The sequence below is a fragment of the Manihot esculenta genome, chromosome 10 (assembly GCF_001659605.2).
Source record: "Manihot esculenta cultivar AM560-2 chromosome 10, M.esculenta_v8, whole genome shotgun sequence".
NCBI classification, from domain to species: domain Eukaryota; kingdom Viridiplantae; phylum Streptophyta; class Magnoliopsida; order Malpighiales; family Euphorbiaceae; genus Manihot; species Manihot esculenta.
The window spans coordinates 19,268,546-19,285,530 of NC_035170.2; the positions used below are offsets into that span (position 1 = coordinate 19,268,546).

The following is a 16,985-nucleotide window of genomic DNA, read 5'->3' on the forward strand; positions in this document are numbered from 1 at the left end:
TTTTTGCAAGAGAAAGAACATATATTTCAGAGTTTTAAATTATCTCTCAATTTTCTTTTCCGCATTCCATGGAATATGAGATTAATCGAAAATTAGTTCGAAAATGGTATTTAAATAAAAAATTTTTTAATGTTGAAATTTCAAAATTTAAATTTATTAGGATCCTTCTAGTATTTATTTTATACTCTAAAAAAATTATAATAATTTATATTAATTAATAACCATTAAGGGTAAAATGGAATGACATCCAAAAGTCTGAGTATGAAATACTTTTAGTTTAAAATTTGTCTGAAAATCCAACCTAGCTTAGGACACTTTTGGTAATAATCTTTGAATATTAATCGTAACTTATGATGTGGAAAGGAATATGTTTGGTTTAGACAAGTGGGTCCAAGTAAAAGGAAAGAAATCTATCTTTTTAATTATTTATTTTGGCAACGCGGTTAGCATATATATATTTTCCGTTTTTGTTTTAGACCTAAGTAACGGCATTGCCTTATGATTATATTTTGGCCATCTTCCTTCTATTGCCACCTTAATCATTTCTCTCTCCCTTCACTTGACCTCCTTTTTAAACGCCTCCTTTCTCTTATTCTTCTTCCTCACATCACCAACTCCTTCTTTCTTCTATCTATCCATGTCTAAAGAAGGACCTCATCATCATGAAGCTTTCTTATGGGAAAACCAGACATGGCTTCTATCCAATTCCGACAATACTTCAGCTGAGAAATCAGAAAAGAAGTTGATTCACAGTTCCAACCCTCTTAATAATGATCAAACACAACTAGGGAAAGAATTAGCTAAGAGTAAGCCAAGTCGAGGTGACACGAATAAAAATGACAAAGGAAGTGATGACAGTGACGGCAAACACCAAAAAGGAACTGGTGGTGGCAGCGGCGGCGGCGGCGGCGGTGAATCAGATCATGAGATACATATATGGACAGAAAGAGAAAGGAGAAAGAAGATGAGGAATATGTTTGCTAATCTTCATGCTTTGCTTCCTCAACTTCCTCCTAAGGTAAAGCACCTACAAGCTTCAATATATATATATATATATATACATACATTAAAGCTAAGCAGCTTACTATAGCCTGTTCAATTAATTACCATTTTTCTCTTCTTCTTTCATGATTTTGGTGCAATCTATTTAATTATGGGTGAGTTTTGTTAGCAAAGCTATTAACTTTTTATATTTAAGAATGAAGGGAAGCCTTATCTTAGCTTTCGACATTCTTGATTTTTTTTTTTTTATTCGTTAAAGGTGAATTTTTTTTTTGTTCCCTTCCTTCATGGGCAGTTAGAGAGAAGGGTTGCTATTGCTCAACTTTTCCTTTCACTTTTTCTCTTTCTAGGTTGATTTTTCCATTAAATTTAAGAACTAAAAAAAATCTTATAACACTTATATCTTCTTATCATAAGAAGCTAATGGGGAGTTTTAAAAATTCTTTATTCTATTTGCTTAATTATTCTTTTGGTACCTAAGCATAAAGAAATGCTTGGTGATCATTAGAAGTTCATCAAAAGTTCCATAGATTAGGGATGTTCTCTTATATATATGACTTGAAAGGGAAGAATAGAAAGCTATATGTTATCCATAATGCACTAATGGATTTCTTTCCAAATTTACTATATTTTTTAATCCAACAACATTAACATATCTTAAGTCATAAATTAAATATTTAATTTGAATGAAAAATTATCTCATTCTACTAGATTTTTGAATATTCTGAATGTAATGATAACGTACTTGATATACATAAAAAATAATAAAATAATAAATTTAAAATATACCGAACACTCTATAATTCTCATAAATTTATATATTATATTTCTTTTAAATGAAAATGTACAAAATGTATTTAATAATCATTTTCTTCCTTTTTGTTAAAATAATTTTTAATTTTAGCTAAATTAATTTATAGGCAGACAAGTCCACCATTGTTGATGAGGCAATAAGCTACATCAAAACCCTGCAACAAACTCTACAGAAGCTACAAAAGCAAAAGCTTGAAAGGCTTCAAGGTGTCACAACTTTCTCTTATGAGCCAACTAATATCTCTTCGGTTTGCCCACAAAAGCTAACTGATCAATCAAGGGAGTCATTCTTAGCAGATCATGGATGTTTTAATAAATTGGCAATTGTTTCAACCAAACCTAATTCAAATAATGTGCTTCCAATTGAAAGGTATCCTGTGCTCTTTCAGACATGGACTTCTTCTAATGTTGTCTTGAATATTTGTGGTGATGAAGCACAAATTAGTATTTGCTCTTCCAAAAGACCTGGCCTCTTCACTACTATCTGCTATGCGTTGGAGAAGCACAGCATTGAGATGATTTCTGCTCATGTTTCCTCAGATTGCAATCAAAGCATGTACATGATTCATGCCCATGTAAGTTTCTTTTTATATATGTTTTTAGTAAATTAATTTCAGTACTTTTCTTATAAATTGTGTATAACTAGGAAACAATTTAATTAAACTTTTTTTTCCCCAGCTCGATGAACATAATATAATTCACTAACAGTGGTACTGGAGTTATTTTTAAAGTTGAAAAGTTTTGAATTTGAGTTTAATTCGGAATTAATTGTATTAAAAAAAAAATTCTAACAGTCCCATAAAAGATAATTTTTAATTTTGTTGAGTCTTAATTAAAAATAATAGCCCAATATATGCTATTTTATTTTACTTATTCTTACAAAAAAAAAAAAAAAAATTAATGCAGGTAAACAGAGCTTCTGCAGAAGCAATCCCAGTGGAAGAAACATACAAACAAGCTGTAGGTGAGATAATGTGCTGGGTATCTTCATAAGCATTACTTGGAAAGCAAACCCTAAAACTGTTTCATAAGGATTTTGTTTTTTCATAAGAAAAGCTAGAATTCTTCATACCAACAGTATAGCAAATGGGGGATATGTAAGCCTGAAGTAGGCTGATGCTAGAGTTTAATTTGTTACCTTAAAGGCCAGTTGGTCTATGGACTTGAATATAATATAATTGCATCTTGATCATTATATAGAAGGTTGTGATACAATTCTTACTATCATTCAGTCTTAAACATGCAAGGACTGCAACTTCATTCTAAGTTCCCTAGTGCTGGTAGCACTTCTTTAGTACCATAGATGCAAGATGAAGGTGATCATCTGGCTTCTCACTCTCAGTTTCCTGCTGACATGGCAAATACTCCTCTGCCTACTGATACAACAAGATTGGATGAAAAAATGATGACGCTTGCCATTCACTTAAGCTTTTGGAATCTCCATACCTTAATCAGATTACCTCACAAGTAGTGCCTCCCTTCACCTTTTAACAGTTGTCACCCTTTTGCATCTAATGTTTCTCCTTTGACTTTGACTTTGGCTTAGGTAGAAGAAGAAGTAAAAGAGACACCCACGCTATGGCCTGTTTTATGTGACATGGAATTTTCGTTAATTAAAATTACTTCTTCTTTTCTAATTAAATAATTTTTGTATATAGAGTAAATGAGTGGGAATTCTAAAAAATTTCAATTTCATTTAAATTAAATGTCAAGTGAAGAAGTAGATTTATTTAAAATAAAGAAATTTCTATTGAAAAAGTTAATTTTAAAAGAGATTATTAAAGAAATAAAATGATTCAGTTGATCATTAATTCAAAAAATAATTCATTTAATTTTTTATTGTTTCGTTATAATATTCAAACAAGAAAATTTTACTAATTCTTTCTTAAAATTAAATTAATTTGTGAAGCGCTATATTAATTTCTAATTAATTAACAATCGTATCAAGTACTTAGATTTAATTAATTATTTATTTTAAAAAAATAAGAACCCAAAATTGATTAACAATTGCAAGCCAATTATTTAAACAAAGTCAATCGGTATATTAATATAAATAGATATGCTAATTACTACCTGTAGTAACCTAATTAAATAATTAGATATTTAATTAAGTTAATTAACAATATGTTGTTAATTTAGGATATTCAATAGATTTCTTAAATTTTTAAAAAGAAAATAATGGAGTTGGTGTTTTTCGAAAACAGAAAAAAATAAAAATAAAAATTAAGAAAAAGAGAAATTAAGAACAAATCTCATAACTTAAATAAAACCTCAACTTAATTAACTTTTAACTGAAAAAAAAAAAATATTAAAAGGCATAACAAAAATTGCAGAAAAATAAAAAGAAAAAGAAAAGAAGGATTCAACTAGAGGAACTGAGAGGAAAAGGCGAAATGAGAGATGAGGAGATGTGTGGGGATGAGATCCTACTTCTAAAATAGCCTTATATAGGCTTTTTTCAACAAAAATATAAAAATAATATTTAAAATTTAAAAGAAATAAAATAAATCAACTAATCCTACAATGGTTGTTATCTTAATCCTTAATCTGATCGTATTTGCAACTATCTGAAACAATTTGAATTCTGCACAGCTATCAAAACAAAAATTCTACAATCTTTTCGTCGAGCTTGTATCACAATGTCACAATCCAACTTCATGGGTCGGACCGGCACTAGGACTTGGCCGGCATAAGGTCCCCAAAGCCCGTAATAAGTCTCAAATCACATCAATATAAAATTTGGCCCAAAAGAAAAGTTCAAAAATTAAGAAATTACAAGGATAGAATTCCGTCATAAAGTGGATATATTAACATGGAGAAAACTCATCCAACCTGCATGGGAATAAAACTCAATACTTTGAGGAGCTCAACTCATCCTCACAATTTACAACATTCTCAGTTAATTAAATAATAATAGTAACATCATAAGAAGCTAAACTCTCCAACAGAAATCCAATATCACAAAAAAATATTAGTTGAAATAAAATTTTCACAACCTAGAAAATACTGTAAATAGTTACTGCGGAGTTTTAAAATTAAAATATTAAATACTAAAATATAATAAAAATATAGATACACTGTGAGAAAGAATTTGTAGGTCGACTCTCAAAAAAATACAATTGTCATATGAAAAAAATATTTGAACAGGAGTGAGCGATCTACTCAATGAGTGTGGACATTAATTATAATCATAAATTCTATACCTATCTAATACTAATGCAATCCTACTGATAAAAATACATCAATCAAGTAGTCACACAGTCTTCGCATAAGAGGATAAATTGGAGCTACTCATGCATTCATCCAAAAATAAATAACGGGAGCCGATCTCATATCTTGGCTCTGTCAATCCAATACATTCATTTAAATCATTATGCAGGAATCAGTGAAATATAGTGTTGTACCTATCCTGCAGTGGCGATAGTCATTGAAATATAGCGTCGTATCTACTTGCCTATCCATATCCTTGAGAGTCAATGAGATAATATGTTGTACCTACCCCCGGAATCCATATCCATCTTGTACACGTATATAAAAGCTCCAACTTATCCCCAAGGCAGCACAACACAAAAATAAATAATGTAAAGAGTAGAGGATGCTTCTAATATATCAACTAGGTATATAATATAAGTGATGCATGGGCATGTTAAATAAATATAAATATTATTGAATTTATAAAGATAATTAATATCTAGCTCACAAAATGGGGTGACTCATCATCTAACGGTCTTGCTAGAAAGAAAATAATTGATTCATACTATCTATATAAAGCCATCACAAGATTATGAAAAATGGACTACAAGCAAATAAATAAAGTGACAAAGACATTCTAAGCTTATAACGAAAATTTTGCAGAGTTTTCCCTATACCTAGGACCTAACCTCCCTGCAAAATAAACACAATTCGTCTATCTCCACAAGTACAATGGCCTCAGGCTTGCAACACAAAAATATATTATTCATCTGGCGCTTACTAAAACTACCTAATTACTACGTCTTATAAACTTTTACTCATATGCCTTAACATCTCTACGGTTCAGTAAAATACTGAAAGCCCTTTAAAATTCTACCAATATTCTCTAGAGTTCTCAATAATGATACCTTATTATAATAATTGTGTTTACTCTATTATATCCTACCTAATATATTTAATAGTATATCAACATAAATATTGAAACTATGGTAAGATGACAATTTTGAGTTCAGACTTACCAAAGCTAATTCTAAACTTGAAATGCGCTTGGAACGTCTGAAAATAGTGAAAATAACTATAATATTGACCTTTTTTGGAGGTCAGTCTCGGAGCCCACAATTCAAATTGAAATTGCAGTCCCGAGTGCCAATAGAATTTCTCCAAAATGAAGATACTTTCACGAAACCCATAGCACAACAAGTAAGAATATAATTTTATTTTATGAAAAACACAATTCTAAGAGCCTGAAAACTCACCGCCAAGCTTATGGGTTTCTAAATTTTTTGGTGTCAAAAAATTTTAAGGTTGGTGTCTACATAAGCTCTCGACAAGTATAATATGCTGGTGGCTTTAGATTTTTGATAGGATATCTAGTGTGGGAGAAATCTTAGAGAGAAGGTAAAAAAATTTATAAACTTTGGATTCTTGATTCGTGCAAACCAAGTGACGATGGCAGACAATCTTAGTATCTTGCAATCTTGTGAGGAGAGGAATCTAAAGAAACTAATCTTGCTTAAAATGGTGGTTGGGAGAGGGAGAAATTGAAGAGAGAGAGAGACGATAAAGAGAAGAAAAAAAGAAAAGAAGAAAAAAGAAAATGGAGGAGAAGAGAAGGACGTTGCGGAAAGAGAAAAAAGGAGTATAACATGCTAGTAGCTTTAGATTTTCAATGGGATGTCTAGTGTGGGAGAAATCTTAGAGATAAGGTAAAAAGAGTTATAAACTTTGGATACTTGATTCGTGCAAACCAAGTGACGATAGCGGACAATCTTAATATCTATGTGAAACTCGTTAGGAGAGGAATCTAAAGAAACTAATCTTGCTTGAAATGGTGGTCGGGAGAGGGAGAAATTGAAGAGAGAGAGAGGATAAAGAGAAGAAAAAAAGAAAAGAAGAAAAAAAGAAAATGGAGGAGAAGAGAAGGACGTTGCACAAAGAGAAAAAAAGGGTGGGGTCAGTCCGATTCGATCAATCCGATTCGACTAGTTTGATTAAACCAGTTCGATTCAATTAGTCTGATTTTTTTTCAATTCAAAATTTTATTTTTGGTCTTTTAGCTCAATACTAGGTACCGTAAAAATTCGTGAAAGTCTGAAAAAATTTTTAGAATATTAAAATAATTTAAAAATTTAAAAACATTTATCAATAATAAAATAAGTAAAGAAAAATCGGATTGTTACATACAGTCTTGGCAAGGCTGTACCTTCCAGTTTAAAACAGCTCTAAAACAGCTTATGTTGGTTCCTTTTCACACTTTCAGCTCCAAATTTGTCCAAAATCTAAGTAAAAATCTAATTGTGATGCTGTAACGACCCGGAAACCGGACCGCTATCGGCGCTAGGATCCAGATCGACATAAGGTCGCCGGGACCCGTAGCAAGCCTACTATACATTCTGACATGCCTGATAAATCCCATACATGGTCATACATATTCATAAAACTTTAAAATTTTTCACATATACCAAGCTTGACCTATGCATGCACCATAACTGAATACATAAAACCCCTTAATGGAGCCCTCATCAAATGCTCCAGTTGGGTCAACATCTCATATGTCAAGCCTAGTTCAATATGTCTCATCATTAAAACATTTACATTAATATCATGTACAACAGGGATTTACAATAAACACTAGGGCTAAGCACAATACTAATCCTCATTACATTACTTTACATTACATCATTTTACATTTCATTACATTACATGTCCACTAACACTCTATTACATAACATAACCATGGCCATTAGCCTTGCTAACTCCCTATGCTACCTCTGGTCCTGCAAACCTGGGGGTTAGGGGAAGGGGGTGAGCTACTAAAGCCCAGTGAGCAGAACAGTAAAACAGTTTATAAAGATATGCCATCATGAAATGCATCACAACACAAGTAAATCACCTTAAGATGGTATTGTCACCAATAGCCCTCTACATATCCAATAAATGCCCGGCCCTCGACGGAACTCCTCAGGACTTCCTCTTAACATAACATAATATGTCCAACTGTGCCAAGGGCGATATGGCCACACCTGGTCTTCTCTTACATATTGCCAGAGGCGATACGGCCACACCTGGTCTTCTCTTACATATACATATTGCCAGGGGCGATACGGCCACACCTGGTCTTTCCATCTCATATCATATCATATCACATTGAGGGCTAATGGATCATCCAATATCCATCCACATCAACAATGAATAATGCAATGCGTCATATTCGTGGATTCTAATGCAACAACCTATAAACATGGCAATCATGATGCATGAACATGCTTAAAAGTTTATTTTCTTTAAAATAAAAGAGTTGTGTTCTACTCACCTCTGGCTGACGCTTTACTGACTCTGTAGCAGCTAGCTCACTGCTGACCTCCTCGGTCTCTCAGGTCCGATCCTACACAGGTGGACTCAAATGAGGGACCAAACATACTCTAACATAACTCTAAACATCTCCCCAAAAAACCCCCTAAAACATCACAAAACAATCATAGAAAACATGCAAAGGAAGGCTGGACAGGGCACTTTCGGCGGCAGGTTCGGCGGCCGAAAGTCCCTCCAGAGCCGAAAGTCAGACACTTTCGGGGGCAGGGTTCGGCGACCGAAAGTCCTTCCAGATCCGAAAGTCACCCACTTTCGGGGGCATGGCCGAAACTCCCCTCCAGAGCCGAAAGTCCAAACTTTTGGGGCCGAGTTTAGACAGCCTAAAGCTGCCTCTAGGCAGGTTCGGCAGCCGAAACTGGCTTTGGCGGCCGAACCTAGGCTCTCCCGAAGGGTAGAACCCGAGCCTCACATGCACATCCAGCCACCCCAAAGCCTCTCAACTCATACCAACTCACACAAAAGCATGTATAAACACATATTCAAGCATTTAGGGGCTTAAAACTAGCCTATACCCCAACAAACATCACATTAAGCATGCATTTATCATAAAGGATACATAAACCCTAACACTTTAGATCTACTCTAAAACATACATCATATACCCTTAAAACCCCTCAAAACTTACTTAAAACATGAAAGAAGAGGAGGATCTACACTTACCTCTTGAAGATCGAGAGGAGATGTGATCCAAAACTTGGAGATGTGGAGAAAACGAACTACGGAGGTCTCCAAGCTTCTAAAACCTTGATCTTAGCTTAAAATCTTCAAAACATGGCAAAACTCATAAAAACTCTGGGAGATTTGAAGGAAAACATAAAATCAACCATGGAGGGTCAAGAACTCACCTTTGCCCGAAAATGGAGAGAGAAAACTCGCCCATTTTCGGACATGGGGCCTTTTATAGGTGGCTGGCCAGACCACCTTTGGAGGCCAAAGGTGCTTCCACAACCCTACCATGTTCGGCGGCCAAACTTGGGGTTCGGCGGCAGCAAAAGGGAGCCACCTTCGGCGGCCGAACCTGGCATTTCCCTTCAAAACTTTCTTTTCTTTCAAAACTCAATTTTCTTTCTTGATCAAACCATAAAAACATGTAAAAACATTTTAGAAAACCTTTATTTTACCCTTCTAGAAGGCTTCCGACATCCGAGAAATTTGGATTCCAATGGAGATTCCTCCGGAGGTAGGAACTCCGGTGCCAGGGTCTAGCTGGGTATTACATTCTTCCCCCCTTTAAGAACATTCGTCCCCGAATGTTCAACAAACAAGCATGGCATCAAGAGAAACACATAAAACCTATAACGCTCACTTTAGAAGAGATGAAGATGTTGCTGGAGCATGAACTCCCGGGTCTCCCAGGTACGCTCTTCCATATTGTGGTGATTCCAAAGGACTTTCACCATCGGGATTTTCCTTGTTCCTCAGCTTTCTGATCTGCGTGTCTAGGATCCGCACTGGCTGCTCAACATAGGTGAGATCTCCTAGGATCTCTACATCTGGCTCATTAAGAACCTTGCCCGGATTTGACACGAACTTCCATAACATGGAAACATGAAAAACCAGATTGATTCTCTCCATGGGAGTAGGTAAACCCAACTTGTACGATACATCCCCGACCTTTTGCAAGGCCTCAAAGGGTCCGATATATCGTGAAGCTAGTTTACCTTTCTTCCCAAAACGAACCACCTCTTTCATAGGAGACACCTTGAGCAACACCATATCTCCCTCCTAAAACACTACAAGCTTCTACAGACATCTGCTTACACTTCTGCTGGCTCACAGCCGTTCTGATTCTTTCTCTGACCACCGGCCTTCTCTTTGCTATAATATGGGTAAACTGCTAAGTGATTTTCGGCTGAGGGCATCTGTCACAGCATTTGTCTTACCCGAATGGTACTGAAACTTGTAACCATAATCACTAAGCAATTCTACCCATTTTCTCTGCCTCAGGTTCAACTCTTTTTGACTCAAGATGTACTGTGGATTTTTATGACCTGTAAAGATCTCACATCTTATCCCATATAGGTAATGCTTTTACATCTTGAGTGTAAAGGTCACAACTGCCATTTCTAGATCAGGTGTAGGGTAATTCAACTCATGCTCCTTCAACTACCTAGGAGCATAAGCAATTACCTTCTCATACTGCATTAACACACAATCTAGTCCCACTCGAGATGCATCACATAGCACTGTGAAGTCTTCATTACTGGTGGGCAGAGCTGACACCGGTGCTGACGTCAACCTTCTCTTTGACTTTTCAAAGCTTTCTTCACACTATCCTAACTAAACCAACCTCTGATTCCTTTTGGTCAACCCAGTCATAGGAGCAGTAACTCTGGAAAAGTTTTGGATGAACCTCCTGTAGTAACCTGCCAAACCCAAAAGCTCTTAATCCACATTACTGTAGTGGGTCTGGGCTAGTTAGCTACAGTTTTAACTTTCTTAGGGTCTACCTCAAAACCCTTTTCTGACATATCATGACCCAAGAAAGATATGCTCCTTAACCGGAACTCACATTTGGAGAACTGGGCATCTAAGCCATGTTCTCTCAGGGTCTGCAACACTGTCCTCAGATAATGGGCATGCTCCTCTGCGTTCTGGAATACACCAAGATATCGTCAATAAAGACAATAACAAAGTGATCCAGAAACTGACTAAAAACTCTGCTCATGAGGTCCCTGAATGCCGCAAGGCATTGATTAGCCCGAATGGCATCACTAGGAACTCATAATGGCCATATCTGTCCTGAATGTCGTCTTTGGCACATCTTCTTCTCTGATTCTTAACTGGTGATATCCGGATTTCAGATCTATCTTGGAGAAACAACCGGCTCCTGCTAGCTGGTCTAAAATAGATCGTCGATCCTAGGTAACAGATACTTGCTCTTGATAGTGACTTTGTTCAATTGCCTGTAGCCGATACAAGGTCTTAAGGATCCATCCTTTATTCTCATAAACAACACTAGAGCACCCCAAGGTGAGGTACTAGGTCGGATGAAACCCTTATCTACCAACTCTTGCAACTGCTCTTACAACTCCTTTAACTCTGCAGGTGCCACCCTGTAGGGAGGGGTAGAGATGGGTCTGGTTCTCATCATCACTTCAATTTCAAACTCTATCTCCCTAGCAAGTGGTAGACCTGACCGCTCATCTGGAAAAATATCTAAGTACTCTCCGACTGCTGGCACTGAAGCTGGTTCCCTAACCTGACCGCTATGCTCTCTAACATGAGCAAGAAACTCCTGACAACCTCTCCTGAACAACCTACGAGCCTGTAGGGCTGATATCAACCTCTAGGTATCCCTACTCTGTCCCCTCTAAAGACTACCTCTGATCCATCCTAAACTCTGAACCTGACTACCTTGTCTCTGTTATCCAAGGTAGCACCATGAGTAGAAAGCCAATCAATCCCTAGAATGACGTCAAAATCAGTCAAATCTAGAACCACTAGGTCGGCTGGAAGGCATCTACCCTCAACATACTCTGAACTATACCGGCAGACTGACTCTGCCACAGATGGATCACACTTGAGCCCACTGACCCAAAGAGGACACTCTAACCCAGAAGCTATCAAACCCAACCTATCTACGGCTCACAAAGCAACAAAAAGAAGAGAAAAGAATCAGGGTTCATTAAAGCATACACATCAGAACATACGAGAGTGAGATTACCTGTCATCGCCATGTCCAATGTGTCAGCCTCCTGCTGGGTCCACTACAAGATTTTTTTGGATTAGTAACGGATTTTTCCATTACTAATCAATGAAAAACCCGTTACTAATTTGTTTAGTAACGGATTAGTAATGGATTTATATCCGTTACTATGAACCTCGTTGCTAATGCAATAGTAACCGATTAGCAATCCGTTACTAATTTTGTAACAGATTTAGTAACAGATTTGTAATGAAATTTAGTAATGGATTAAAAATCCAATACTAATTTAATAAAAATTTTAAAAAATATATAAATATATATAAATTAAATCCGTTACTAAATTTAGTAACAAATAGAAATCTGTTACTAATCCGTTACTAATTTGATAAAATAAAAAATAAAAAAATATATTAAATTTATATTCCATTATTAAATTTGTGGTTAATTTTTAAAAAATATTTAAAAAATTGTATTAAATTATTAAATTTATTTCATTATATTTTACATTAAATAATAATTTAATTATGGTAAACTATTAATTTTTTCATTGTATTTTACATTAAATATTAACTTTAATATTTTAAATTTTATTAATTTTATAAGAAAATTCTTACAAAATTACATGAGAAAAATTTAAAAATGAAAAAGTGTGAGAGAATGGAAAAAAATGAGATACAAAAGAAAAATAAGAAAAAAAAAAGAAGATAGAAGAAAATAATGATAAAAATGAAGAGAGAATAAGGAAAAGGGGAATTAAATAAAATGAGAAAAAAGAGAAAAAAAGAAAAGAAAATGAGAGAAAGATGAAGAAAAAATGAAGAAAAATAAATAGAAATGAAGATATAGAAAAGAATGAAAGAAAAAAGTTAGAGTATATATATGAGAGAAAAGAAAGTAAAGGGAAAAAATGATAGAAAGTGGCAGAGAAAATAAAAAAAAAATGAAAGAAAATGAAAGAAAATAGAAGAAAATGAAAGAAAAAAATATGAGAGAAAATAAAGAAAATGAAACAAAAATTAAGAGATAAAAGAAGATTAAAAATGAAAGAAAATTGAAGAGAAAATGGAAGAAAATAATTGAGAGAAGAAAATAAGATAAGGAAAAAATGAAGGAATGAGGAGAGAAGAAATGAAAGAAATGAAGGGAGATGAGAGAAGAAAATAAGATAAGGGAAAAATGATGGAAAGAGGAGAGAAGAGGAAAAAGAAAGTGAATGAAATGAAGGGAGGTAAAATGGGTGAGTGTATAAATACGCAAATTAGTAACGGATTGAATCCGTTACTAAATTTAAAAAAAACGCGGACAAATTAAAATAAAAAGGCGGTATTATTCTCTAAATTTTAGTAACGAATTTCTAAATCTGTTACTAATTTTTATATTAATAACGGATTTAGTAACAGATTTTTTCCATTACTAAACTAGAAATAAAAAGGCGGAATTTTAAAATAAAAGCGCGGTATGTTATTCTCTAAAATTTAGTAACGAATTATAGAATCCGTTACTATTTTCGAATCAGTAACGGATTTAGTAACAGATTATATCCGTTACTAACTTAAAAAGAAAATATGAAATTTTAAAAAATAAAAAGTTGATTTTTTGTTAAAAAAAATAGTAACGGATTAAATCCGTTACTAAATCCGTTATTAATTATATAATAGATTGCATTCCGTTATTAAATCTGTTACTATTTTATTCATTTAATTTATTTATTTAGTAACCGATTTAGTAATAAATTTAGCAACGGATTAAGATCCGTTACTAATTTTTAGCTAATTTAGTAACGGATTTATAACGGATTTCAAAATCAGTTATTAAATTTGTAAAAGATTTTATTAAGTAACAGATTTAGTAACGGATTTGTTAATCCGTTACTAAATTGTAACGACCCGAAAATCGGACCGCTACCGGCGCTAGGATCCGGGTCGACTTAAGGCCGCCGGGACCCGTAGCAAGCCAAACATACATCCTGTAAACCTGTATAATCCCATACATGATCAACAACATGCATAAAAATTTAAAACTTTTCTTTCATTTCTCACACACCAACTCAACCTGAACATACATGTACATAGTCATGGTTATAATCATGATCCCTCTGTGGGATCTCAAAAATGCCCCAACGGGCGATACAACATGAGATGAGTTGGCTAACATTCTGTATCATTAAATATCTAAGATCATGCATCAACGAGGGATTACAATACTCATAGGGTCAAGCACATCTATATCCTCAATATACCTCCTTACATAACATACTGAAATCTCTTACATTACGTCATAATACATTTGTCATGTCCACTATCTAACTATTACAACATAAGACATACTTCAAACTCTGGCTAACCTCCTGGTCTACCCTGTACCTGCACATCTGGGTTAGGGGAGAGGGGTGAGCTACAAAGCCCAGTGAGCAGAATGGTAGAAAACAATATATTAAAATTTCATGCTTTCATGGAATGCAACACATCACAGCAAATCACATCTCGGATGGTATTGTCACCTATAGTCCTCTACATAGGTCCAACTGTGCCGGGACGTAGAATGGGTCAACCGGTCTTTCCCTTATCATAACATATCATATGGACCAACTGTGCCAGGGACGTAGAATGGGTACAACCTGGACTTCCATACCATATCATGCCATAACATCATCGTATCATATGAGGACTAAAGGATCATCCAATAACCAATCCACATCAACATCATAATGCAGTGCAACATATTCGTGAATACTAATGCAAGCAACCTACTATATCTCATGGCATTCATGATGCATGGATCATGCTCAAAATTTATATTTCATTTAATTTAAGACTTAGGGTTTATTCCACTCACCTCTGGCTAGCTCTGACAAACTCTGTAGCAGCTGGCTCACTGCTGGGGTCCTCGGTTCCTCGGGTCCGAACCTACACGGATGGACTCCAATGAGGGACCAAACATACATAAACATAACTCTAATATACTCCCCAAAAACCCCCTAAAACATCGTGAAACAATCACATAATAACATGCAAGAAATGGCTGAACAGGGCATTTTCGGCGGCAGGTTCGGCGGCCGAAAGTCCCTCCAGAGCCGAAAGTCAGGCAGGTTCGGCGGCACCTTCGGCGGCCGAAACTCCCAGGCAGAGACGAAACTCATGCATGTTCGGCGGCACCTTCGGCGGCCGAAAGTCCCAGACAGAGACGAAAGTCTCTTTTCGGGGGCAACTTCGGCAACTGAAAGGCCTGCCTCACCAGCCATGTTCGGCGGCCGAAAGTGCCTTCGGCTGCCGAACCTGGTTTCTGCCAAAGGGCAGAAACTTGGCTCCTTTGTGCATTTTCGCCTCCAAACTCACCAATCATGCATATAGCTCAACTAAAACATGCATACAAGTTCCTAGGGGTCTCAAACTAGCATATACCCCAACTACAACACTTCAAACACACAAAAAATCAACATACATTGCTCAAATCATCAATATAACCCATAAACTCAACATATAACCTAACATGCATTTCTACTCAAAGAACTCATAAAAACTTGCTTAAAACATTCAAGGAGCTTAAGATCGGCTCTTACCTCTTGAAGATCGAGAGAGAGACGACCTAAACTTGGAGATCCAAGAAAATGAGTTCCTGAGTTCCCAAAGCTCCAAAACTCGTTTCAACACTTCAAAACTTGAAATGAGAAGTTAAAACTCAAGAAAAATGGTGGGGATTTGGAGGAAGATCACAAGATTTGCAAGAGGAAGGTCGGAAGCTCGCTGTGGCCGAAAATGGGAGAAAGCTCGCCCATTTCGGCTAAGTGCCCCATTTATAGTGGCTGGCCAGGCCACGTTCGGGGGCCGAATGTGCCTCCGCATCCATGCAATGTTCGGCGGCCGAACTTGACTTTCGGCGGCCGAACCTGGACTTCCCTCACTCATGCTTTCGGGGGCCTAACGTGCCTCCAAAACGCATGCATGTTCGGCGGCCGAACTTGACTTTCGGTGGCCGAACCTGGGTTTTCCTCCAAGGACTTTTCATGCAAAAACTCATTTAATTTTCATACTTAAAACCATGAAATACCTTAAAACATTTTATGAAAACATGTTTCTACCCTACTAGAGGCTTCCGACATCCGAGATTCCACCGGACGGTAGGAATTCCGATACCGGAGTCTAGCCGGGTATTACATTCTCCCCCCCTTAAGAACATTCGTCCCCGAATGTATCTCAACTAGCACACATAGCATGGCATAAAGCATAACATACATATATAGCACATAAACGCATAGGGATCTAACCTTAAAAGAGATGAGGGTACTGCTGGAGCATAGACTCCCGTGTCTCCCAAGTGCATTCTTCCAAATTGTGGTGGTTCCACAGGACTTTCACCATCGGGATTTCCTTGTTCCTTAGCTTTCTGATCTGGGTGTCTATGATCCGTATTGGCTGTTCAACATAGGTGAGATCCTCTTGGACCTCCACATCAGGCTCACTAAGAACCTTGCTCGGATCTGACACAAACTTCCTCAACATTGAAACATGGAAAACCAGATGGATTCTCGCCATTGAAGCAAGTAAATCCAGCTTGTACGACACATTCCCAATCTTTTGCAAGATTTCAAAGGGTCCGATGTATCGTGGGGCTAGTTTACCTTTCTTCCCGAAGCGAACCACTCCCTTCATTGGAGACACCTTGAGCAATACCAGATCCCCCTCCTGAAACTCTAACTGTCTCCTGCGGACGTCTGCATAGCTCTTCTGTCTGCTTGCAGCAGTCTTGATTCTTTCTCTGATTATGGGTACTACCCTGCTGGTGATCTCTACTAGCTCAGGCCCTGCCAAGGCCTTTTCCCCAACTTCCTCCCAGCAAACAGGTGATCTGCACTTCCTTCCGTACAAAGCTTCATATGGAGCCATCCCGATGCTAGCATGATGGCTGTTATTGTAGGCAAACTCCACCAAAGGTAGATGCTGCCTCCAAGAACCGCCAA

General features: G+C 36.3%; 1 protein-coding gene across 1 annotated transcript in view; it reads left to right on the forward strand.

Annotated features, from left to right (window-relative positions):
• The first annotated feature begins 637 nt into the window (after positions 1 to 637).
• The window catches only part of LOC110624209 (transcription factor bHLH95), a 68,927-nt gene continuing 52,579 nt past the window's right edge, over positions 638 to 16,985 (forward strand). The window contains exons 1-3 of the mRNA XM_043960687.1: positions 638 to 1,018; positions 1,923 to 2,390; positions 2,722 to 2,796. Coding sequence (XP_043816622.1) covers positions 638 to 1,018; positions 1,923 to 2,390; positions 2,722 to 2,796 — 924 coding nt within the window. The remainder of the gene's footprint in view (positions 1,019 to 1,922; positions 2,391 to 2,721; positions 2,797 to 16,985) is intronic.